At 44.4% G+C, this 25,582-nt stretch overlaps 1 protein-coding gene and 1 non-coding gene across 4 annotated transcripts in view; one reads left to right on the top strand and one right to left on the bottom strand.

Annotated features, from left to right (window-relative positions):
• The window catches only part of Ccdc170 (coiled-coil domain containing 170), a 77,372-nt gene extending 61,906 nt beyond the window's left edge, over nt 1-15,466 (top strand). For all 3 annotated transcript variants that reach the window (XM_078018889.1, XM_078018890.1, XM_078018891.1), the window contains 2 exons: nt 10,413-10,649; nt 12,787-15,466. In XM_078018889.1, coding sequence (XP_077875015.1) covers nt 10,413-10,649; nt 12,787-12,987 — 438 coding nt within the window. In that variant the 3' untranslated portion in view covers nt 12,988-15,466. The remainder of the gene's footprint in view (nt 1-10,412; nt 10,650-12,786) is intronic.
• On the bottom strand, nt 10,672-10,777 carry LOC120889355 (U6 spliceosomal RNA). The gene has a single exon (XR_005733265.1). It is a non-coding gene; the product is annotated as a U6 spliceosomal RNA (small nuclear RNA).
• Nucleotides 15,467-25,582: the final 10,116 nt, after the last annotated feature.

Below are 25,582 nucleotides of genomic sequence, written 5' to 3'. Positions count from 1 at the left end.
ATTTTGCAAACCAGTGAGATTCTCCTTCCATCTTCCGTGCGATTCCCCTTCTCTCTCCCATTCCCATGCATCTCTCATCCCTATTTAATGTTAATCTTCTTCTCATGCTCTTCCTCCCTGCTCTGTTTTGAGTCACCCCCCTTATATCAAAGAAGATATTTGGCATTTGCTCCTTAGGGATTGGCTAGCTTCACTCAGCATAATCTGCTCTAATGCCATCCATTTCCCTGCAAATGCCATGATTTTGTTATTTTTTAATGCTGAGTAATATTCCATTGTGTATAAATTCCACATATTTTTTCTATCCATTCATCTATTGAAGGGCATCTGGGTTGGTTCCACAGTCTAGCTATTGTGAATTGTGCTGCTATAAACATTGATGTAGCTGTGTCCCTGTAATATGCTCTTTTAAGGTCTTTTGGGAATAGTCCAAGAAGGGAAATAGCTGGGTCAAATGATGGTTCCATTCCCAGCTTTCCAAGGAATCTCCATACTGCTTTCCAAATTGGCCGCACCAATTTGCAGTCCCACCAGCAATGTACAAGTGTACCCTTTTCTCTCTGGGGCAATTCTGAAACTATGATTCAATGGAGTCACAGGGAGTGTCGAACTCGCCCAGGCCGACGATGGAGTGTTGTCTGTTAGGAGTGAGCGCTCACGGGACAGGCTCCCGGGCAGCATGCAGGAGGGTTCAGGGCAGAACACCTACCAGGGTTTCCCTCCACACAGACCCCATTGCAGGGAGAAAAGAATTCCTGAAAGACTGAGCAATATATAAAGGAAAATAAATTTTAAACCTGAGGAAATATGGTTGGTTACCCACACTCAGTGCTTGAACCGATCGAGGCGGTGGATGGTGAGGAGTTGGTTTCTTGTTTCCAGAGATCACAAAGCGAGTCCTAAGTTAGGATGGCAGGGACCTTGCTTTGGTCACTCCTGACGGTGGAGTGTGTGTCTGTTCGCCTCCAGGGTGGGGACCCCTTTGGCCCCCCAGCTCAGAGGGCTACAGGAGAATTACTTTATTAAAGAGAACACAAGGGCCCCTCAACACTGCCGGAGCCAGCAATGGAAAGAAACGGGGGTCAGGTAAGACAGACAGTGGTGGGAGAGTGTGTGGGACAGAAAGGAAAGGGGGCGTCACTGCGGCCTCGCAGGGGTGGCGCAGGCCTTGGGCTCCAGAGAAGGAGGAGAAGGCAGAGACCATCTGATCCTTTTGGAGAATCCATCTTCACCAGAGGAGGTGTAGACAGGAAGTGGCTTAAACTCAGACGGAAATGCCGTCTCCATCTCTCTGAGGCTTTGCCATGACTCCACCAGCAGACGCCCTCCCAGTGCTGTCCTGGGATCTGGCACAGCAGGTGGGTGTCGAGGATGACCAAGGACTGTCCGATGCACTGAGACAGGGGAACTGAAGGCCTGGTTGTTGCTGACCACACCTGATCTTCCCTGTGAATCCGAGAGTGTTGGGAGGAGCTGGGTGTGGAGGGGGCAGGAGCCTGCTCACAGAGGGCCTGTGGGCCTCCTGCAGATGCTTGGACTGATTCTGAGCCATGGAGGATTGTGTGTGTGTGTGTGTGTGTGTGTGTGTGTGTGTTGGAGGGGATGCTGTGGATCTAACCCAGGGACACTCTCACTGAGCTGCATCCCCAGCCCTTTGGATTTTATTCTGAGACAGGGTCTTGCTAAGTTGTCCAGGCTGGCCTTGAACTTGCGATTCTCCTACCTCAGCCTCCTGACTCTCTGGGATTACAAGCATGCACCACCATGCCCCTCTCAATGTTCCCATCTTTGTACATAGTCTAAGTTTGTCTCTGTATTAATCTCACTGTTCATGGAGCAACACTTCAGGACATCAGTGAATCAGCCCAATTATTGCTAACCCGGTGGCTTAACATTCCCTCTCAATTCTTCTGGAGGCCAGAAGTCTGAAATCCAGGTGGCGGCAGGGCACTTCCCTCTGGGGTTCTGAGGGAGTCCATTCCAGCCTCTCCAACTCCCGGTGGCTGCTGGCAACCCTTGGCTTATAAGCTGCATCATTTCAACCCAGGCTCTGTCTTCATGTGACCTTCTCTCTGTGTGCCTCTTCTTCTTGTCACTTACAAAGACATCCAAAATTGGGTTCAGGGTGCCTCCTAAACCACACTGATCTCATCACAAGAACCCTAACTTAACTACACCTTTGAAGGCCTTCTTCCTAAATAAGGTCTCATTCTGAGGTTCCAGGTGGACTTAGCTTTGGGGACAGGAGGATTATTCAGCACATGATCTAGCAGATGAACAATTTCACCATTTATAGAGGGTCTAGATAAGGTAATAATTGAAATTGCATTTCTATTTTTTTAAAAATAGAGAAATAGCTCACCTGCCATAAAATGGACCCTTTTGAAGTGTAGTGTGATGGGTTTCACGATGTCGACAGTCTGTGCCGTTACCACCGCTAGTCGATGGTCTGCTTCCTGTCTGTAGAGATTTGCATATTCTGGACAGTTGATATAAATGGAATCATACAGTATGTGGTCCTTTCTCTCTGACTTCTTTTACTTAGTTTGATGTTTTTAAGGTCCACTCATGTTCTGGCATGTGTCAGTGTTCCTGTATTCATCAGGGTTCTCCAGAGAAGTGGAACCAACAGAATGTGCGTGATGGTGTGCGTGTGCAAGGTAGGGAAGAGGGAGAAAGAGATCCGTTTTGTTTTAAGGAGTTGGCTCACATGATAACAAAGGCGGATAAGTTCAAAATCTGCAGGTTGGGGTTTCAGGCTAGAGACCCAGGAAAGGCTGCCATGCAGTTTAAATCCAAGGGCTGGCAGCCGCTGGCAGAATTCCCTCTTGTGGAGGGGAGGTCCGTCTTTTGTGATATTTATATCTTCAACCGATTGGGAAAGCCCACCCACATTAGGGAAGGCAATGTGCTTCACTCAGTCTACGCATTAAATGTTAATAGTATTTGAAAACATCCACACAGAAACATCCAGAATAACATTGGGCCAAATATGTGGGTACATAAACCAAAAATGGATTATAATTTACCCATAAAAAATCATTGTGATGGTAAATTTTATGTATCAACTTGGCTAAACCACCAATGCCATGAGCATTGGTGGGCATGCATTTCTTAAATCTGTGGCAAAACCATGACTGAAGACCTTGACTCTTTGCTTAGCCAGATCTCCTGTCAACCCACTTTCATACCTAAATTTGGAGATTAAAATTTCTCTGTAATTTTAAACCAAAAATATGAGACTTTTCCAGATCAACAATTAAATTTTGATTTGGCAGGCAAATCTAGGATTATAGAGATTCTTTTTTGAAAAACAAATATGTCTTCACAGACTTCCCTATTTCAGATAGAATAATTTTATTAGAATGTTGCTCACATATGTTCAAACTCAAAACTATATAAAAAGTTTTAATTTTATTATATTTTTTAGCATTATGAAATCCAAACCAATTTAGAAATCCAAATAAAGGATCGGAATAGAATTGAAAATATTAGTGATGTTAATTCAATGTGACAGATGATGTTATTTTACTGAAATCACCAGCAAGAATGTGTGGTATAGCTACTCAGGATGTGTCTTCTTCTGAGTTTGGCAAACCTATGGTTTATTTTCCCTAAGGATAGAGCAATTATTCTACCGCCTGCTTTACTATTGCAGATACTGTATTTGTGCATACACTATAGCTTATCTCTGCTTTCATTTGGCTTGAACATTTATTTATGGATTAGCTACTTATGTTAGTTTCAGCTGAATATATTGAAGCAGCCCATAGTGGCCGAGATAGGAGACACAGAAGCATGGAAGTAGGCATTCCATGTGTAGATGGATAGCTACCTGGTCACCAGCAACCCTGACTTGCTATGTCTTTCTACTTCACTACCCTAACTATAGCTCTCATTCCCAATGCTGCCTGTTAGCCCAAGATGGCTGCTGGGACTCCAGCCTTCTTCCAGTTATTTGCTACTTTTCAAGAGTGACTCAACATTTCCTACATCTTCATTGACCAGAACTGAGTACCTGCACTTCATTTAAATGAAGTCAGTCCGAGAATAGGTCTTTATTCTGGGCAAAAAAGCAGCTCTCTGGTGGAAAGAAATCAGCTATCAGTCTGAGCTGTGTGCCTTAGTAGGGACCTGAGATCAAATTTAGCAGCCAGACCACCAAAACCTAGGGGCAAGTCCTGATTATCTTCATTGCAGTCTCTCAAGGAAACACCCACAGGGATCTTCAGCCCCATGCAGAATGCTGTCTGGCTCTCTTGGTGTGACGAAGGCTGCTCCCATGGTCCTTTCCCACTCATGCCCTTCTCCCGTCCAGGATGCCCTTCCTACCTTCTCCTCTAGCCTCCCATTGGATCAGCTCTGATGCTGCTTGGAATCTTTGAGCTCCCGGTGCTTCTCACAGCTCAGCAGGTCTGGCTCCCTGGCTTGGGCTGCTGGGGGAGGGGCAGGGTGCCAGAACTGCCTGCCCTTGGTTCTGCAGCATTCCTACCCAGCGGAATCCTTGCGTTCCTCTTCCAAAAGGGGCACAGCCTCTATTCGGGTCAGTGGGAGAGCCTCCCACCTTGTGTTCCCACCCCACTCAGAGGGCCTGCGAGCAGGTGGGTTTGCAATGCCTGTCTTGAACCCCACCCTTGCCCCACCCCACGTTCACACAGCTGGAGGTTTGTGGGAGCCAATACAACAGCTTTTAAATTTAATCACCTTTTCTTTCTGGGCCTTTGTAACACCAGAGAGTTGCTCACCAGATTTTAACAATTCCTTCCCTGAGGAGGCAGCGAATATAGTTTACAGTGAGCAGGGAGGGCAGCCTGGACACCTTCCATCTTTGCCGGAGTCTCCGTGACGCATCAATCTTATTTATGGCCAGTTCGGTCCCGATGGGAGAAAATGAGGGGCAGAGACCCTTGCTGAACTCTGAGCTGGTGAGAAGTTCCCTCAGGAAGATTAAGATGCTGGTCTGGTCCCACTGGGCTCCCGGAAATCTGGGGTTTGACTTCAGGAGGACCAGGGTGGACACCACCACTGGCTTCTAGCTCTGCCCTGGTGGCTTGGCGAGGAGCCGGTACTTGCCTTTGCTTCCTGAAAACAAGATTCAAGCAGCCCTAGGGCCTGTGATAAAGGCTCATATTTTTCAGAAATTCTTGGCAGTGCATTCTTCTCCCTGGGACTTGATTCATCTCTCCGAGCTGTAGCCTGAATGTGTCTCTTCTCCTTTTAAGACAAGGGTCTGAACTCAACACACCAACCCCAGCACTGCCCCTTTGCTGTGTATTTTCTCTGCAGCATAGAGCTAGGAGCACGGGAAGGGGAGCTCTTTATTTTAATGGGGGATTATTTTAAAAATTGATACTTATTTCATCCATGTAATGTCCACAATTTATAAAATATTTGATATTCTGTAGAATACATTATTTGGAGATGTATATTTACCTAATTTATAAATAAATACACATATTAATTAAAATTTTTAATTCATAGGATCCATGATCAATATAGACCCTTTCCCTGCTTTTGTTTTGAAAAATTTCAAATCTATACAACAATTGCCAGAAGAGTACAATTGACATTCTCTAACCCTTTACAAAGATTTTAAATGTTTTATTAATTATTATATTTTGCTTAATATGAAAGAGAGAGAGAGAGAGAGAGAGAGAGAGAGAGAGAGAGAGAGAGAGAGAGAGATTGCTTTTATTTTTGCTGAACCATTTGAGAGAGAGTTGCAAACATCTTTACACCTCACTCCCAAACACTGTGCATCTCTTAAGAGCAGGCATTCTTGTCCTTTGCCTCAATATAAGTAGCATATTCAGGAATTAGTTTTTTTTTTGTTTTGGTGCTAAATTAAACATTGAGATTTTATTCGACATTACAGTGTGAACAAAGACATACAGAGAGCAAAATTGGTTTCCTGTGATATGCTGTGGCTTATAGAAAGATGTGGAGCCTGGGAGTCGTGGGGCCTGGGAGTCGTGGGGCTTTGGGATTGGGCTTGGGCTTGACTTTGCCCTTGATGGTGGGAGTTACCACTGAGGCCGTGCTCTGACACACCCGTATCTAATACTCATCCGTTTCCACAGACGGGCCTCAAACCTTGGGATGCATGAATGCTCTCCCCGGTCAGCTCCTGTGGACCTGCTCTTCGTAGTGGCATTTCTCTGTCTCAGGGACCTGCTCTACTGCTGTCGTTTCATTGATGCCAGTGTGGAACCCCTTCCCCCAGCGGCGGTCATTTTAATTTCTGCACATTTCCGGAGCTGTCGCAGTTGTTCTTAGGCCTTCTAGACAGCAAATCCCGCACCTGCTGCCAGTTTCCTAAGGGATTTCATGTCCTCTGGACAGAGCCAGGTCAGCAGCTGTGACTTATCCGAGCATCGACCTCCTTCCTGTCTAGAAAAGTGTCTCACTCTTAGGCTGCTGTAATAAAATACCATAAACTGGGAGGATTAAAAAGAACAGAAATTTTGTTTGCACAGTTCTGGGGGCTGGAAAGTTCCAGATCAAGGTGCCCGCAGACTGGATGTCTGGGGAGGGCCTGCTTCCCAGGTCACAGAGAACACCTTCTTGGTGTGTCCTCGCACAGTTCAAGGGGCTAAGGGAGCTCTTCAGCCACTTTGACCCCTTCTCAAGGACTCTGTCTTCACTTCCCCAAGGACAGCTTCCTACTAGTGTTACCTTGGGGGCTAGGATCGCCACATAGGAATTTTGGGGAACATAAACATTCAGACCATAGCTAAGGGAAGTTAATTTCCTAGGAAGTTAATGTGTGTCACAGTAGGTCAGAACCGCAGGTGTCCCTCACAAGTCACATCTCCTCATCATGTCCTGATTCCAAGCTCGCAGTGATGCCCGTCCATCTCCTGACTTTCTAGTGGGTTGGTAAGAGGCATGGGTCAGAGTGTAGGTCAGGTCAACCTGGGCCCAGGTTTGGATCCTCAGTCACAGTGAAGATGTGCTCGGGACCAGGTGAGGATGTCATCTCCTACAGTGTCCTCCTAAGAGGACCCGTGAGTCACCTATCTACACCTGCTGGCCAATTAGTAACCGGTCCAGCAGCTTCATCATTACACAAAAACAAAACAAACCGACCCCCACCCCAAACAAAAAGATGAAGAGGGCGTTCATTCACTGGGAGCAGCAACGGTTTGAAGTGTCTTCTCCTTTTATCTTTCTCTCCCAAGTTGCCCACGCAGCCCTATGGCGCCTAGCGAGTCCTTCCACACCCAGTTCCTTCACAACACCTTTCCAGCAGCCTCTTGAGCATGGCTCTCGCCTTTCTCCCCTCCTTCTCTGAGTTCTTTATCCTGTAGATCAGTTACTCCCCCTGGGTCTCTTCCTTCTGTCACCCCCCAGCTCACCCCTTGGCTCTGATTCTGCCCCACGAGGGATCAGGGATGCAGCGAGAACATGTCCTTCATTCTTAGGGAAGATGGGGCCGGAGGGAAGAGGGAAAGCACTTCATTTTTTCATTACTTTCATACTGAATATTCAAAGGACTTGTACACAGACTTAAAATCCCAAGTGATGCCTTTTTTCTGATACTGTGCCTGCAGACCTTGTCTGATTTGTTCAGAACTCAGAACTAAATCCTGAGCTCTATCCATCTCTGTTCTTTGTCCCCTCGATTCAAATGTACATACTTGTTCACTTATTTCAAATAATTTATTGTCCTGCTTTGAGGCCTTCTCTGTAAACGCACATCAAACAACACTTTTATCAAGAAACAATTCAATTGTCATAAAATTCACCCTTTTAAGTGTACAGTTCAGTGGTTGTTCGTGTCTCCTTGGGGTTGTGCAGACATCACCATTATCAAGTTTCAGAATGGTTTCATCATCCCCCAAAGAAACCATGTGCCCATAAGCAGACACTCCCCCCACCCCTCCCACCAGCCTCAGACCTCTCCCAGATCTTTCATGTAAGCGACATCACACAACATGGGGGCTTTGCAGCTGGCTTTTCCCCCTTGGCTTGGCATTTTCAAGGTTCACTCATGTTGTGGCCTGTCATGGTACTCGGTCCTTCTGCTGAGTAGTATCCCATTGCGTGGCCACACCACATTTTGGTTCTCTATACATCACTTGATGGACCTTTGGGTTGTTCCCACTTTTTGGTGGTTACTCAAGGTCTTTATGTGGCATGTTTTCTCCTCCTCCGGTCCTGTCTGTCCTTTGTAGTGCTGGGGATCAAACCCTGGCGCATGTTAGGAAAGCACTCTTCCGCTGCACCTGTGATACAACTAGGAGCAAAGCTGTGGATCTTATGGCAACTCTGTGTTCCACACTTTGAAATCGTCCAGACTGCCCTCCTCAGCAGCTGGGCTGTTTTACGTCTCACCAGCAGCCCTCGAGACCCCCACGTCCCTAGGTTCTTGCAATCCCTTGTCACTGTCTGTCGTTTTTATTTAGTCATCCCAGTGGATATTAAGTGGAAGCTCATGTGTATTTATTTCTTAACTTTAAAAATCTGTTTTAATTAGTTATACATGACAGCAGAATGCATTTATGCACTTTGATATACATAGATAGGATATATTCTCATTTTTCTGAGTGAACCTGTTATAGAATCACATCGAGCATACAGTCACATATGTACATAAAGTAATAATGTCTATTTTGTTCTACTATCCTCCCTATCCCCACATGCCCTCCCCTCCACTTCCCTCTACCTAATTTAAGGTAATGCTGTTCTTCTCTAGTACCCCCCGCACCCCCGCCTTATTGTGAATTAGCAGCCGCATATTAGAAAAAACATTTGGCCTTTGGTTAGTTGAAATTGGCTTATTTTGCTTAGCATGATATTTTCCAACTCCATCCATTTACCGGTAAATGCCATAATTTCATTCTTCTTCAAGACTGAGTAATAATTCATTGAGTACATATACCACATTTTCTTTACCATTCATCTATTGAAGGACACCTAGTTTGGTTCCATAGTTTAGCTATTATGAATTGAGCTGCTATAAACATCGATGTGGCTGCATTACTGAAGTATGCTGATTTTAAGTCCTTTGCATATAAACCAAGGATGTGTATTTATTTATTTATTTAATATTTATTTTTTAGTTGTACACAAACCTTTATTTTGTTTATTTTTATGTGGTATTGGGGATTGAACCCAGGGCCTCACGCATGCTAGGCGAGCACTCTACTGCTGAGCCACAACGCCAGCCCAGGATGTGTATTTATTTTTAATAGTCATTTGAAAATACTTGTGTCTGTATAAAACTGCTTCAAATTCCTTAACTTGATAGTGGCAAAATAAGACATAAAATTCAGCATTTTAGTCATCACTATGTCTGCATTCCAGTGGCGTCAACTACATTCACCATGTTGTGAAACCATCGTCTCTATCCATTTCCAGAACTTTCCCATAATCTCAAATGAAACTCTGTGCCCCTCAGATGATGGCTCACAGCTCCCCCATCCCCACCCCTGACAGCTTCTATTCTGTGTTCCCTGTCTATGAAACAGCCTGGTCTAGGTACCTGCGATAAGTGGAATTCTACACTCTTTGTCCTTTTGGGCCTTAGCATGTTTTCAAAGTTCATCCACGTTGTAGCAAAGTCAGAATTTCATTCCTTTTTACTGGAATTCTTTTGTAAGAAGCTCTGGTGTCGCCTTGAATAATAAACTAACACAGAAAATATGCCCTGAACTCTAGGATACTCTGTGTTTGGGCTTTAAGATCCTGGGACAGCTGGGCACGGTGGCACTGCCTGTAATCCCAGCGACTCGGGGAGGAGGCTGAGGCAGGAGGATCAAAAGTTCAAAGCCAGCTTCAGCAACTTAGTGAGGCCCTAAGCAACTTGGCGAGACCCTGTCTCAAGATTAAAAAAATTTAAAAACAGGCTGGGAATGAAAGATCCTGCCACAACTCCTTGGTGGGACGCACCACCCTCCCTGGGTCTGCAGAGGCCCTGGTTGCCACCTTGTGTGACTGGTACTCCTTGTGCAGACAGAAGACATTTCTGAATAATTCGGATCTTGATTTTGCTCACAGTGATGCAGACTTGCTGAGGGGGCCTTAGGTGGGGCTCCCCTGTAGGACACACAACTAGTAGACAGTTTGCTCTTCTAATGTTTATAGGGATGGTGGCCTACGGGTAGGGCCAGAAAGTGCAGGTTGCTTGAGAGCTTTACTATCTCAATCCAGAATCATGCTGCCTACAGTTTCATCTCATTGATTTTTCCAAATAAGGGCACTCCCCTGTTGTATATAAGCCAGAACAGTCTTAAGTCATGTTCCTCCAGCTCATAATATCCAGCAAAGTCCATGTCGCTGTTTAGGATAAATTCCTTTCTTTATTCATAAAAAGTTAAGTGAGCTCCATTGACTTCTGATTTATGTTGTTTGCACAGTTTTCCTAAATAAAAACGAAAGAAACGATCAGCCTTCTTTTGTCTCTTTAGATTAAAACTTTGGAACAGACCAAAACCATCGAAGACTTAAATAAATCCAGAGACCAGCTGGAGAAGATGAGGGAGAAAGCGGAGAAGCAGCTCGCGACGGTCAGGGCAGAACTGGACACGGTGGGGCGGGAGGCCAAGGAGGGTAAGGAAAGGGCCAGACACATGCTGGAAGCAGTGACCAGCGAGATGAAGACTCTGAGGAGATCTCTGGAGGACGCAGAAAAGAGAGAAAAGCAGGTAGGCACAACCGCTTTTTTAGGAAATCCTGTGGGGACACAGGGGGACAGACTGTCACCCTGGCGCAGGGGCCATGCTCCTCTTCTCAGTGTGATTCCAATTTGGTGGTGTGTGCTGCCAAAGACCACGGTATTCGCACGTTTCTTCAAAACCACTTTGTCAAGCTTTCTATATCATTCCAACGCATCCTCCTGCATCCTTTCGGCATCCCATTGACCATGAGGAATTGTCATGATTTGCAGTTCACGGTGGCCTGGCAAGGACTGTAGGAAATAAAGACAGGCTCTTATCCCAGCGGTGACAAGCCGGTGAGAGCCCAGGTTCTGGTTGTGGCAAGGTCGTTTATTGTGTCTGGTGATGACCTCTGCACCCTTCCGGTCCCTGAACATCAGCAGGGCTTGGAGACCTGGGGAAGAGGCCTCATCCCTGGAAGAGATCAGTGGCAGGAAATAGCCTCCAGTCTCAAACAGTGGCACCCAGACTTGTGAGTCCACCCAGCACAGATGTAAGCCATAAAAACCAACTCATGGCTGGCTGGCTGCAGGAGGAACGTTTTATCTGGTGAGCACATCAGGTCAGGCATAAAGAAATATGTCCCGGGCAGCCTGACCCCCACTGCCTCTGGCTTTCATGTCACTCTCTCTCTGGAGCTCAAAAGGGCAGAGAGTGGACTCTGGTCCTAGGATTTTTTTTTTTTTTTCTCTCCCCTGCTCTTTGGCTGCCTCTGCTTTGGCTCAGATGTCAGACAGTTTGGGAAAGCCAAACCGTGAGAGCAAATGGACTCGGGGGAAACATCCTGGGAATTAAGAGCTCTGATCACATTCAAAAGGGTGGATGGAGGTTTGAGGAAAACCTCTTCATCTGGGAGAGAGGCCAGGGCCTCAGTCTGCTGAGGTGCTGTGCGCCCAGGCTGTCCACTGGGTGGCTGGTAAGCAAGACTGTTCCTCCTTACAGTTCTGGAGGCTGGTCCAGGTGCTGGTACAGGGAGCATCTGGTTCCTAGACGGTGTCTTCTCTCTGTGTCTTCACATGGTGGAAGGGACAAGGTAGCTCTCTGGGGACTGTTTTATGAGGGCGCTAATCCTGTCCTGGGGACTCCACCATTATGATCTCATCGAAACCTAATTAACTCCCACCCAATTATCTCCACCTCCTGATACCATCAGATTGGTGATTTTGTGTGTTTGTGTGTGTGTGTGTGTGTGTGTGTGTATGTGTGCGCACACGCGCATGCAAACAGTTCTACCATAACAGGTAGAGAGGATGTTGCATTTCCCAAATTGGACTCTGCATGGGAAGGTGGTTGGGAAGCAATGGGCCCTGGGCAGGCTGTATGGATGGTGTTTTTCTAATGTGATCTATGTTCTGGTTGGATCACAGCTTTTCTAAAATGGAAGGGAGCTTTAATGAGGTATTGTCCAGTAGCCCTCATTCACCTGTTCTGCATTGTCTTAGAACAAGAGAAAGCAGCCTAGGAGAATTTGAAGGGGTATAGGAAGCATATTTCAGCCATTGTTCCTGGTCTCCCATTTTCCCTTTCTCAATGGACAAGTAATCCCACACCAGTCCAGTGATATGGTTTGAGGTGGCAATCTCTGTGATGTGATATGATACTAATTTAGAAGCCCTCCTGCTTTCTTGCTTTGTTCTTTTAGTTTAAGAAATTCATTGTCCAGTTCACATTCCAATGCACATTTATCATCCGTTGACACTATGATACCAACATCTGTATATTTCCAGCTCTGTATTTCTACTGTGCAGAGCACATACATAATTATCATTTCATTTGTTCTGAATTTCAGAGCAAGTAAGTATATGGAGAAGAGAAAATGAAGCCTTAGGTCAGAGTCTCATTTATGGCTTCTCAACTGGAATTCTGAGTAGCTAATCAATTTGCTCATCAGAAAAGTGGCTATGAGAATTGCTAAAGGGAGACCCTTGAAGAGACTTTAGAAGTCATTAGCAGGCAAGCCAACTTATTTTTATAAGGCTAAAGTGGGTAGGTAATTGACCTACCTTGTGCAGACCTAAGTTTTCCAGGTTTTATTATTTATCTTTTTGCTTTTGGTTGCACTTGACCCAGCAACAGTGGAGACTTTTTGTTCTCCCAGTTAATGTGTTTCTGTTTGATGTTGCAGCTGGCGGACTTCAGGGAGGTAGTTTCCCAGATGCTGGGCTTGAACATGACCGCTCTTGCTCTTCCTGACTATGAGATCATCAAGTGTCTTGAAAGACTGATCCATTTACATCAGCATCGCCTTGTTTCCTGTGCCTGCCTCAAAGACATGACTTCTGGGCAAGACAGGCACCCGCAAGGGCATTTAAAACTTCTTCATTGAATGCTGGTCTCCAGAGGGAGGTGGAACTAAGACAGCACAATTCCTACTTTCATAAATTCCTCAGATCTGTGAGATGTGAGCAGCGTGTGAATATGGTATGCTTTAATGGCCTAGCGAGGTTGCATCACTGGCAGAAAAGGTCTCAAAGGTGCCAGCCCTCGACAAATGTTTAGCACTGAAAACACCTATTATTCCACTTGCTAACACTTTGAGACTCGGAATTATTCCATTACATTGCAATCTAGACTGGGAGATGGGAGTAGAGAATTAACATTGATGGGGTATCTTTTTTCAGCTGGGGGTTCACTAGCCATTTTAATTCTCATAATAACCATATGGAGAAGCTTTCTTAAAGAGGGCCTCTAGAGACTGCATGCTATGGCTTCTACTTTGGAGCCCCTTTTCTGCTGAGTAGAGGAAGCAGTTTCTCTGTGTCCCTGGAGAAGATCCCCATGAATGCAGTCATGGATACGTGTGTGTGTGTGTGTGTGTGTGTGTGCGTGCGCGCACACATATGGGAGGGCTCTTTTTGTACATTTTCTCTGTTTTCCACACATAATTTCTAACAAATTTTATTTATCTTCTTTATAAATTTATTTTCTACAGCATTCAAAGATATCTTAAATAGTACTTAAAAATATAAATGTGTTTCTGAGATTGATTTATTACTAATTATATAACAAGATTCATGTAAGAGGCTAAAAATAGTCTATAGTGGGAAGTACTATACTTTTTCAGTAGTATATGAAATCATACTCCATTTACCTAAATATGTTTATGTAGGATTTCTACTGTATGACTCAGTGTATATACAATAATGTTTAATATAAAAGGAAAACATGTTCAAACCTAAGCTTTAGAGACTTTTAGTGGAAAGGGTATATAGAATAAGAAAAAGAAATCCTGACTATGCATACGGTTCATATAATGGTTGGACAAATTGCAAACCTGCTAGGAAAGCCATTTCCTCCTTGTTACGATGGCATTGGCTGTGGCCTCTCCCTCGGTGGCCCTCATTCCAGAGTTGGCAAGCCAGCTTCATGTTTTTATGTTCCATTTGTTGGCCTGTAATATCCATGTATATTTTATGTTGTCCAATAAAATGCATTAGATTGATGTGATTTTTTTTAGATGAGGCCTTAAAATATTTAAAACTAACTCTTCAACCAAATACACTTGAGTGAAATTGCTACTGGGGTATTCATTCTGGTCACTGAGACCTCTAAGTATCTGCATAAAGTTCCTCAGGAGGAAAGTGTGAACCCGATCTGTCTAAATTTCCAGTTTTACCTTATAGTCCATTTTACAGGGAGAATAGTAAGCAACTCTATCCCCTGAAGAGCTGTTGGAGATTCTGTAGTACTGCTATGGTGAATGCTTGGGACACAGAAGTGGGGTCTAGTTTTCACTGGGGCAGCGCTCCATGGTCATGTAATCTGTTACTTATACACCAGTGACCTTGTCTTATCCATGTTACTGCACTCTGCTCTCAGGTTCTCATCAGCAAGTATAGTCTGGGTACTTCTCTTTCCCCTCTATGTCTTCCATCCCATTACTCTATGTAGTATAAAAATCATTGCTCAATCAAAAGTACTCTACAATTTTCATCTCACTCCAGTCAGAATGGCAGCTATCAAGAATACAAACAACAATAAGTGTTGGTGAGGATGTATCGGGAAAGGTACACTCATACATTACTGGTGGGACTGCAAATTGGTGCAACCACTATGGAAAGCAGTATGGAGATTCTTCGGAAAACTTGGAATGGAGCCAGCGTTTGACCCAGCTATCCCACTCTTTGGACTTAAAAGGACTTAAAATCAGCAAACTATGGTGACACAGACATCAATGTTTATAGCAGTTTAATTCACAATTGCTAAACTATGGAACCAATGACCTCTCTTCAACAGATGAATAGATAAAGAAAATGTGGACATAATGGAATATTACTCAGTCTTAAAAGAAGAACGAAATTATGGCATTTGCAGGTAAATGTATGGAGCTGGTGAAATCATACTAAGCAAAATAAGCCAATCCCAAAGAACCAAAGGCTGAATGTTTTCTCTAAATGTGGATGCTAATTCACAATAAGCAGACAGGGCTAGGGAAGAATAGAGGTACTTTGTTTTGGGCAAAAGGGAGTGAAGGAAGGGGAGGGGTTATGGGAGTAGGAAGGATAGTAGAATGAATTGGACATTATTACCCTATGTGTGTATATGATTACATGACTGGTGTGATGCTACACCATGTACAACCAGAAGAATGAGAAGTGATACTCTGTATATGTCTGACGTGTCAAATGCATTCTACTGTCATGTATAACTAATTAGAACAAATTTTAAAAAACCGTTGCTCTTTGGAAGCTCCCGCTAACTGCTGTATAATTTTCATTTGTCTTTATTGTTTTACCTATTAATATGCTAACTATTCTCCCAACTTAATATTTTTTTAATAAAATAGTTCCAAAGTGTCTTCTCCACCCTGCTGAGTGCTGTCTTGTCTTCATCCTGGCTAGCATTACTGTTCACAAGGTCACCTATGCAACCTTGTATCTGTGGTCTCTGGGTATTCTCAGCTCTCATATCTTTCCTTCCTATTTAGTCAGCTCTTTTACTACTGTGACTAAAAGACCCGACCAGAACAGCTGTAGAGAAGGAAAGTTCATTTGAGGGCTCATGCCTTCAGAGGTCTCAGTCCATAGAAGGCTGGCTTCATTCCTTGGGGCTCATTGCTTCCTTGGAGCAGAACATCATGGTGGAAGAGTGGGCAGAGGGAGGCAGCTCACATAAGCAAAGAGAGAGAGAGATCTCTACTTGCCAGATACAAATATAGTTCCCAAAGTCATGCTCCCAACGCCCACCCCCTCAGCCACACCTCACCTGCCTTCCGCCACCACTCCATTAATCCCATCAGGTGATCGATTCACTGATTGGGTTAAAGTTTTCATGACCTAATGGTTTTTTTTTTTCTCTGAACTTTCTTGCACTGTCTCACCTGTGAGCTTTTGGGGGATACCACATCCAAACCATAACACCTCTTTTTGTTTCAGCCACTCACACCTTAGACTGCAGTCTGTAGGAGTGCAATTTAGACCACCTGAAGGTGAAAAAAGAACTTTTGAGGGCTCATTTGAAAGATTCAGCTTCAGCTGGGTAGATTGAGGGATTCAAAACTTTTATCTAGATTCTTTTTGCTCCTCTTCACCTCTCATCTCTGTCATTGGCTTGTCTTTTCCTGTTGGTCTCATTTTCTCCACGCTGACAGGAAAGACGGGCCTTCCAACGGTGTTAGTTCTTTCGTCACTGTGGCAAAATACCTGAGGAAAAACACTTAAAGGAGCACACATTTATTGGCTCATAGTTCCACAGGTTTGGGCCCATGGTCCACTGGCCCATTGTTTTGGCCTGAGGAAAGGTAGAACGTCATGGTGGAAGGGTGTAGTGAAGGTGACCTGCGCACCCCATGGCAGAGAGCAGGAGACTGGGGACAAAAGTACTCTTCTAGGAATGCCTTCAGTGACCTGCTTTGTCTAACTGAGCCTCACCTCCTAATACGAACTAATCAACAGATTTATCCATCAGTGGGGTTAGAACCCTCGTGAGCCAATGTGCAGCACTTCTACACATGAGCTTTTGGGGACCTTTTAGATCCAAACCATAATAATAATAATCCCTGAGCTGAGAAAAAGGACTTGTCTCCAAGCATCTGTGTGGGAGATCTTACAGAGGAGCCATCTCTTCTTGCCATGTAACCATCCCTGACCCCTGACCGGAGCCAGGGGATGAACCCACCTGCCTACAACTCATGCCATCCCTGCAGTGAGGCCGGGCAGGGTGAGGCGTACGATGAACTGTTCAACCAGGACCACCCGTAATGACAGATGTTGCCCGCGAGCGCACACGCGCACACACACACAAACTCACAAACGCCCCACGCACATCAGAACCTCCCAGTGACCTCGTTCAGCTCTGAAATCTTAAAAAAACGTGGTTATTAACACGTATTAATTGTACACTTTAGTGGGATTCAGTGTGACTTTTCCGACATTCCCACATAGGCACACAGCCTGCTGTGATTGAAATTGTAAGTTAAAATCTCCACCAACTTTCTTCCTCCCAGACTTTTACGTCCCACTCCCACAGAGCCTTTGAGTTTCCTTGGTCCTCCTATTTTCTCCCTCCTTGCCCTGCCAATCTTCAGTCCATCTGGAGCCACCTAGAGATGATGGCCCATTTCTGCAATCATTCTCTTCCTAATACCTTCAACTTCCTGTTCCCCGGCCTTTCTGTCCTCAACTTTGAAATAATCCCAACTACCAATGTTTCTGCTGCTTTTTCCTGCCCCCATTGAATGAGGCTGGAGAAAATCACATGAAATCACAGCTAAGTGGCATCCCAAATTCATGACCTCGGGCCCCACCGAGCCCTCTGTGCTGCCTGGTAATACTGCCGTGTTTTCCTGGTTAGCTCTTACTGCCCATTTTCCAAAACGACTATTGCAAATATTCTTGTCTTGCTCAAAGCTCTTATCCTCTCTCTTCCCTGTCAGTGGATAATCTCGTCTGTGATTTCACTCAGTGAATAGAAGCCATTACAGGAAACACCTTCACTTCTGCACCCTCCTACAGCCTTCTGTGTCCACACCCATCCTCCCTCTCCCCCTCTCGGCTTATTTCCTCTGTCAGGGCACTAGAGTCCCCGGCAACTTATCCCATCAATTATTTTCGTCTCTTTTCAATATTTTCATCCTTACCTTTGTTAGTAGCTTAATTCCATCAGCCTTAAAATATGTTCAAATCTCTCTTATCTTGAAAAATCACTCCCTCCATTCATGACAGTTCTTCAAGCCTTGCCTCCGTCGTCTTCTTTATAGTCAAGCCCCTTGAAATTGTCCATTACATTTCTATCTTTCTGTCTCAACTCCCAGTCATTACCTTCTCCCTGCAACCTGGCCCTGTCTCTGCTCTTTGGTTAACAAGGCTTTGCTTTTTAAAGTGCTTGTCTAACTTGAACTTTCTGCAACATGCGGCCCTATAGACCATTTCCTTCTTGAAACGTTCTTTTCCGTGGGGTTTCCATGAAGTGACCTGCAACTTGTTTTTCTTCTACCTCTCTAGGTGCTTGAGTTAGATACGTTTCCGTTTGTAAGAAACAAAAATGAAATGAGAGATTCATGTAAGGAAAAGTGGGTACATGGGTGAGTGAGATCCTTGACTGCAAAGTCAGAACTCAGTGGAGAGCAATTGGACATCCCGGGGACAGAACTGGAGGGCCCCGTGCAGGGCACAGGGTGACTCTTTGGAATCTCTTCTCCACCCCACAGTGCCAGGTTTCCTTTGGTTCTTTGATGTGACTCAGCTTTCTGCCTCTGCTTTGACAGCTTCAGCACCCATTCCTGGTCCCGTTCCCCTGTGGTCACGGAGTGGGGTCTTGCTCGGGTCTGTTGTTATGTGAATGTTTCATGGGTGCTTATTCTAGGCTTCCTTTTCTCACATTTCATAATCTTTTCAATGCATCAGCTTCATAACCTCAGGCAGGTTACTTATTTCTTTGTGCCTTGGTTTCCTTATCTGTAAGACAGAGGTTAATTTTTTTTGGTGTCCCCCCAAAAGTTCCTGTGTTAATGCAGGAATGTTTAAAATGAAATGTGAATTGATTGGACTGTGGGAGTTGCAGCCTCAGCTGGGTGATCACTGCAGGCAGGAGGGGCGTGGCTGGAGGAGGTGGGTCACTGGATGCATGGCCTGGAAGGGAGCAGCTTCTCTGGAGCCCCTTCCCCTCCCTGTCTTGGATTCCTGGGTGCCATGAAGGGAGCAGCTCTCCTCCATCATGCCCTTCCACCAGGATGCTGTGCCTCACCTTGGACCCAGAGCACTGGACTCAGCACATGGACTGAAACTTTTGAGCCAAAACTTTTCCACCTCTGAGTTGATCTTGCTGGGTATTTTGGTCACAGAGGTGGGAAGCTAACAACAGATGTTGAGGTCCTAAGTTTGAGTTTCTGTGAACATAACCTCATTTGGAAAAAAGGTCTTTGCAGATAAGCAAGTAAGATGAGGTCATTATGGTGATCCCTAATCCAATATGATGGTGTCTTAATAAAGTGGAAATCTGGACACAGACATAGACACCTGCTCAGGGAGAATGCCATGTGAAGATGAAGGCAGATATCAGGGCAAGGAATCTAGAAGTCGATGGAGGCAGGTTGTCAACAAACCACCAGAAACTAGGAAAGAAGTCTGGAACAGATTCTCTCAGTCCTCAGAAGGATCCAACCCTGGGGCATCTTGATCTCTGACTTCTAGCCTCCTGAACTGTGGTTGAAGTCACTCAGTTTCTGGAACTCTATTAGGGCAGCCCTACAGTATGAGTACTCTACCTTATGAGCCTATTGCAAAAATTAAATAATATAAAGCATTTGGAAAATACCATAGCACATAATGGATACTCAACACATCCTAGCTAAGATGGTTGTTGTAAATATCACTAGCCAGGACCCCCTACTCTTGTGGCTTTAATTATCACTCATGTAATGATGGTGCTGACCTGTCTTTATTGAGATGGTTTCTGTTCTAATCATCATGATCAAGTGTCGGGTAGAATTGTGTAGAGGAGACACCAGGAGAAACTGAGCAAAACAGGCTCGGGCCAAAGACAGGCTCTGCTGAGTGCTTATCCTGAGTGTTTACTTCAGGATGACAGTGGGAGTAACAGGAGTGTTTTGCTCATAGAGTCCTGGTGAGGGTTGACTTGATGTGTAGAAGGCGTGCAGCTGAGATCCTGGACAACACCAGAGCTCCATGGGTTCTGTAATATCCTACAGCTTCTCAGCTTCAACATATGCAACACTGAGTTCACATTTTCCATCATATTCTCTTTCTTTACCACCTGTATCCCACCATATGCTCTCCTGGGCTCCCTCCTCAGAGAGTGACTTGGCTTCTGCTCAACTGTCCACACGTCAGGGTGGAGAGGAGACTGTGACTTCTTTATCACTTCCACATCTGATGAATCACAAAGCCCTGTCTAGCCCACCCCCTGCCTTCCCCCTCATCTACCCAAGTCTCTCCTTCCACTTTAAGGGCACTGTGGTCTACACCCCATTTTCTCTGCCCAACCTTGGGTGTTCCTATATTGTCCCTTCCCTTCTCCACTGTGGTCAGAGTGATCTTACCAACAGGACCCTGTGCTCCCTGCTCTACGCCTTTCTTTGATTCCTGCTGACCCCTGGGTGAAGTTGGTCTTGTGGCACGGAGCACAGGGTTCTCACTCTCGCCTTGAGGAATGCCATACTTTATATAAAAGAACCTTGGAAATCCCTTCAGTGCTCTCTCACCTGCAGGGCTTTGCAGTGGCCTACCATTTGGACTGTCTCTCTGCTATTCTCATTTGAGTGATTCCTGCTTATTGTTTAGGACTCAGTTGGGATATCACCCAAGCTTTCCCTGTGGTCCTAAAGTTATGGGTTTCCATGGGATCTTGTACATAATTTTACCAGCACTTTTCTTTTTTTTGGTAGCATCCCATTATGATAGAATTAATGGAACAAAGAAACACCGAGACTCAGACAAATCAAAGTTATAGCCACCTGGTCTCAAATCCAGGCCAATCTTACTTTGAAGTCCCCTTTATTCACACTTGGCCACACTACCTCCTGCAGGCTTGTTCATTATGTATGCTGGGCTTGACCCGTGGTGGATGCACTGTGGGTATTTGTTGAAGGTCTGGTCAAATTAGTTGATAGAATGGAGTTTGAATATATAGGTTGGTTGGATCCTCTCTTATCTACATTTCAGCTGTATACAGATTTGGATGGGTTCTTAATGCATAATGATTTGTGAGGTTACTAAGTGGGCATATGATTATAAGGATGATAGCCTGCAGATGCATTCAGTTCTTATTTATAAAAATGTTTCATCTACACAATAATTTGGACATGGATGGCAAGCATGGTTATTTCTAGGAAATGGAGTGGGGGAGAGAGAGTGCAGAGAAGAAAGAGGAGAGAGAAGAAAGGAGGAGGGGGAGAAAGAAGAGGAGAAGGAGAAGGAAAGAGAAAATAGGAGAGGAGAGGTGTGGAGAATTGACAAAATTGAGACTAGGTCCCAGGTTTCCTAATTCCTGGTTCCGTGAAAATTTCCTTTCACAAAGCTTCTCCCTTGCAACACTTTTGAGTAACTTTATGAATAAATCTTGACCTGGTAGAAAGTAGGGAAGAAGGTAGTACTGAAGAAAAAGATGCTGCTACTTCCCAAGTGGTAATGGTCAATAAATAAAAACGGAGAGATTGCACCCACTGCTGATCTGGAAATAGATCAGGGGACAAAGCCCACACTCATGCTCTCTGGCTCCAGATTCACAAAGTTCAACTAGAGAAACATGCTTTCCTAGAGTACTGCTAAGTGGAAAATGGATTTTATTGTAACTGTCCTGCTAAAAGTCATTTACACAAAGCATGCCTTTCCCCAGGCCTGGGCTGAATGTCTCGATGAGTTGTTTAGGAAACTCTGAGAACGTGATACGGGCTAATGCTTCTCTGGGCTTTGCAGCAGATGCTATGGGTGCACCCCAGTTCTCTCCTTAGGACTGAAGCGTTCTTTCTTTCTTTCTTTCTTTCTTTCTTTCTTTCTTTCTTTCTTTCTTTCTTTCTTTCTTTCTTTCTTTCTTCTTTTCTTGTGTTCTTTTTTATTTTTTTGCTGTTCTGGGGCTTGAACTGAGGACCTTGCACCGACTAGGCAAGCTGAGTACATCCCCAGCTCCAAAGCACTCATTCTCCAGCCACCCAGAGCTGCTGGCTCCTGACAACACACAGATGAGTCCTAAAGGATTGCAGACCCTTCCCAAGGCAACTCTCATCCAGGGACTGGCCAGTGTAGGGGCACGCAGCATGGCTGTCTTCCCTCCATGCAGGGTGGCTCCTAAGGGCCATCTCAGCTTCACATCCCTCCTCCCTCAGAAGATTGGCTGGGGCCTCTGTGGCCACTACATCGTGGTGTGACAGCCCCCTCTGTCAATCCTGCTTCTCACTTTCTTACATGTTTTGTCCCTGAGTGTGCAATTCAATGACCCCTCTATGTCTGAATCTCTGTCCTGGAGTTTCCCAGGAAACCTAACCTAAGTCAGCTTCATGAGCTTTCCCTGCAGTGAGTATTGACGATGTACCTTTCATCATGCTCCTTGTCAATCAGTCAGTCAACAAGTATTTTCTGATCACTTGGTGTTGTAGTGCCCATAAAAGAACAAAACTAAAAGTATCTGGGACAAATTACTCATTTTTTTTTGCTTCTTTTCATAATTCTCCACAGGGATTCGTAACTAGGTTCCAGTAAAAGGTTGAGCACCAGAAAAAAGATTTTATTCGCTTTACTTTCTAGTCCGTTGTAACAGATCACAGTACTGAGAGTGACATAAACAAGAAGGAATCTGTTGTAAAGTATTAAGTGGCTCACAGAATCGTCAGGACTGCAGAAATCAATGTGTTTGGCGTTTTCCACAGCAATTCTCAAAGGCATGTCACAGAACTAGACCACCATACTCTCTTCTAGTCAATGTTTGAGGGATGAGCTCTCTATGCTGTTCCATTTCATGAAGAATGGTTGAATTGACCCACTAAGTTGATTTCATTGACCAATTAATGAAAGGCAAATGGTAGTTTGAAAAAAATACTTAATTAAAGGAGGAGAGAAATGGCTGTTGATTGCCAACCACCAGAAAGCTGGGGGATCCATCATCGTGTTGATACTACCAGGGTCTGAGGCTATGGCTCTCGGGGGTCTCCCTTTCAGCTGCTAGTTCCAGAACCCCACGGCACCTGCTGTTATCTGGACCAGGAAGTGCATGCCTTGTACCCTGGCCCTCAGGACGCCTGGACCTAGTGATTGTTGGAACCCCTGCTAATGGGACCACAGAGGACCCAAAGCCTCCACCACATGCTTGGCAGCAGTAACAGCTGTGACAGGAGAGGTGTGACCACCACCAACTTGCAGGTCTCACGCTTAGGCATCTGACTGGCTAAACTCACTTTACATCTGGAATCTCTTCTTAAGGGATTCCAGGAAATATACTATTTAACTTGTCAATGTCAGAGATACAGAAAGGCATGCTAGAAACATGTTTTTCAAACCTTTGGACATGCTCTCGATTGTCAAATTCATTTTACTCACAGATACACATAGTCACAGATATGTCTGCCTGAAATAAAAGATTTATAAGAAAAATGTGGCGAATCCTGATGGTTTCTATTCTAGTCTGTGTTGCGCAGGGCTCTGCTATTCTATGCTATTCCATTCCATTAAGCCATGTTGGTCTTGACTCACCAAGTTGATTTCATGACCCACTAATGGATGGCAACTGGCAGTTTGAAAAAAATACTTCACTACAAGAAGAGAGAAATGGATGTTGAGTACCAATCACAATATTCACCATTCTACGCTGTTCTTTCCCCTGTCCCTGAATTAACAAAAAGGATTTAAGGCTATTTACAGAAGGGACTTAGAAATAGGATATAGTGTACAGTGGACTGAGGACCAGCAGAGTGGCTGAGTGGCTTGTCCTTGGAACAGCAATTTCTCCATTTGTAAATGAGAGCATTGCAATAGGTTGTAACAACCCTATTGTCACTTGCCTAGAAGAAAAACTGAGGAAAAGTGATCAGTGCCTTGTGATTTTAAGGAAAGTGTGGATTAATCTCACAAGGCAGTCTCAACAAAAAAATGTGCTTGTGGATCAACATGTGTACTCTTAAAAAGTAGTACTTTAAGTACTGGCTTTAGTCCAGTTCCTGCTTTTGCATGTAGGTGTAAATCCTAATGATCAATTCTAAGAACATGGCAGTATGTATCAAATGTGGAATGGATGGTTGGTTCACCTGCCCCAAGTTTGAAAAGTGCCAGTTTATTTTGCTGTTAAGGTTTGTAAAGAAGTTAATCCTTTAATGTAGAGCTTTCAGGTAAAATCTTATACTTGCCAGTGATTAAGGCTTTCAATAGGAACTTTTTCTAATCTGGTGTAGGTTTGAAGGTAATTTGTTTTGAAAAAGAGAAACCAATCAAAAAGAGAGAAGAAAATTAAAGTTTACCAAATGCTTATTCTGTGCCAAATGGGGTACCAATCATTCGACATACAACAACTCATATACACCTCACAATATTTTTTTAGCTATTTGTTTTTGTTTTTGTTGCAGTGCTGGGAATTGAACCCAGGGTCTCACAAATGCCAGGAAAGTACTCTACCACTGAGCCACACTCTAGTTCCTCACAATATTTTATTTATTTATTTATTTTGGTACTAGGGATTGAACCCGGGGTGCTTAAACACTGAGCCACATCTCCAGCCCTTTTAAATATTTTATTTACAGACAGGTTCTTACTAAGTTGGTTAGGGTCTCATTAAGTTGCTGAGGCTGCCTTTGAACTTGCAATCCTCCTGCCTCAGCCTCCCAAGCCACTGGGATTACAGGCGTGCCCTACCACACCCAGCCCTCACAATAATTTAAAGGAAGAATTTGATCATGACTTTTACAGATGAGAAAAAGAAGCTTAAAGTGATTTAAAGAGACTGAACCAAGGTCATTAATCTAGAAAGTGGTAGAATGTGGAATTTACACTCAGATCTGGGTGATTTCATAGCTCATGCTTTGTGGTTACAAGTGAAAAAGAATTCTCAAAACAGACTTGATTGGCAAGACTAAAATTATTATGTTCTGGAAAATGAGACATTCTTATGGGCATTTAAGCTACTCGTTTCGTGTAAAATCTTTCTAAGCTATATTTTGCTCTTTATAAGACCTAGATATCGTAAGTGCAATAGAGAATTGGAAAAGATAATTTGCTGGGATGATTTTAGTTTTATATCTTTCATGGTTTTCCTGTGGATTGAATGGTAGTGCCTCTCCAAGACCATAGGTTGAAGCCTTAACCCCCAGCGCGATGGCATTTGAAGGTGACGCCTTCATGAGGTGAGGAGGTTTAGATGAGGTCATGAGGGTGGAGTGGTTCATGATGGGACTGGTGTGAGAAGTAAGTTGCTGCTGGCTGAGTCTTCCTAGTCTATGTCACTTTGTTATGGCACCTTGAGTGGACTAAAGCAGTATGTAACAAAATATTCCCCTGAGTGCCTCCGCTGCGGGAGCTTAACCCAACCACCTGTGGTGTGCGTGGCCCGTGCATGTGGTGGTGGCAATGTGAAGAATGCCAGGCTTGCAAAATACGTGAAACAAGTCTACAAAGTGCGTTTGCTTCTCATATTGTTTGTTTTTGCATTTTTCTTTTTTAGCAAAAAATTCTAAAAAATTAAGTAAAATATTAGATTAAAAAGAGCACAATTTGGTATGACGCTTTGCCTATGTGATCTGATTTTATTAACCTCAGGACAGAGACAAAGCTAGGCACAAACAAGTAACTTATTTAAAATCTTCCTTGGGTTATTTCTTATGTGTAAATCAATATGAGATCTACACCATTCTGCGAGTCCCCAGAAGCTGGCCACTATGTCTTCCACAGAGAAGATAAAACCCCACATAGGCTTCTCTCGGCATGTGATGGCTTTAAGGAAAAGGTAGAGCTTCCAAAGAAGTTCTGAGAAACACTAAATCCTCA

The sequence above is a fragment of the Ictidomys tridecemlineatus genome, chromosome 8 (genome assembly GCF_052094955.1).
Source record: "Ictidomys tridecemlineatus isolate mIctTri1 chromosome 8, mIctTri1.hap1, whole genome shotgun sequence".
Lineage (NCBI taxonomy): Eukaryota > Metazoa > Chordata > Mammalia > Rodentia > Sciuridae > Ictidomys > Ictidomys tridecemlineatus.
Note: the sequence above shows the minus strand (reverse complement) of the source record. Positions and strands in the feature narration are given on the sequence as shown.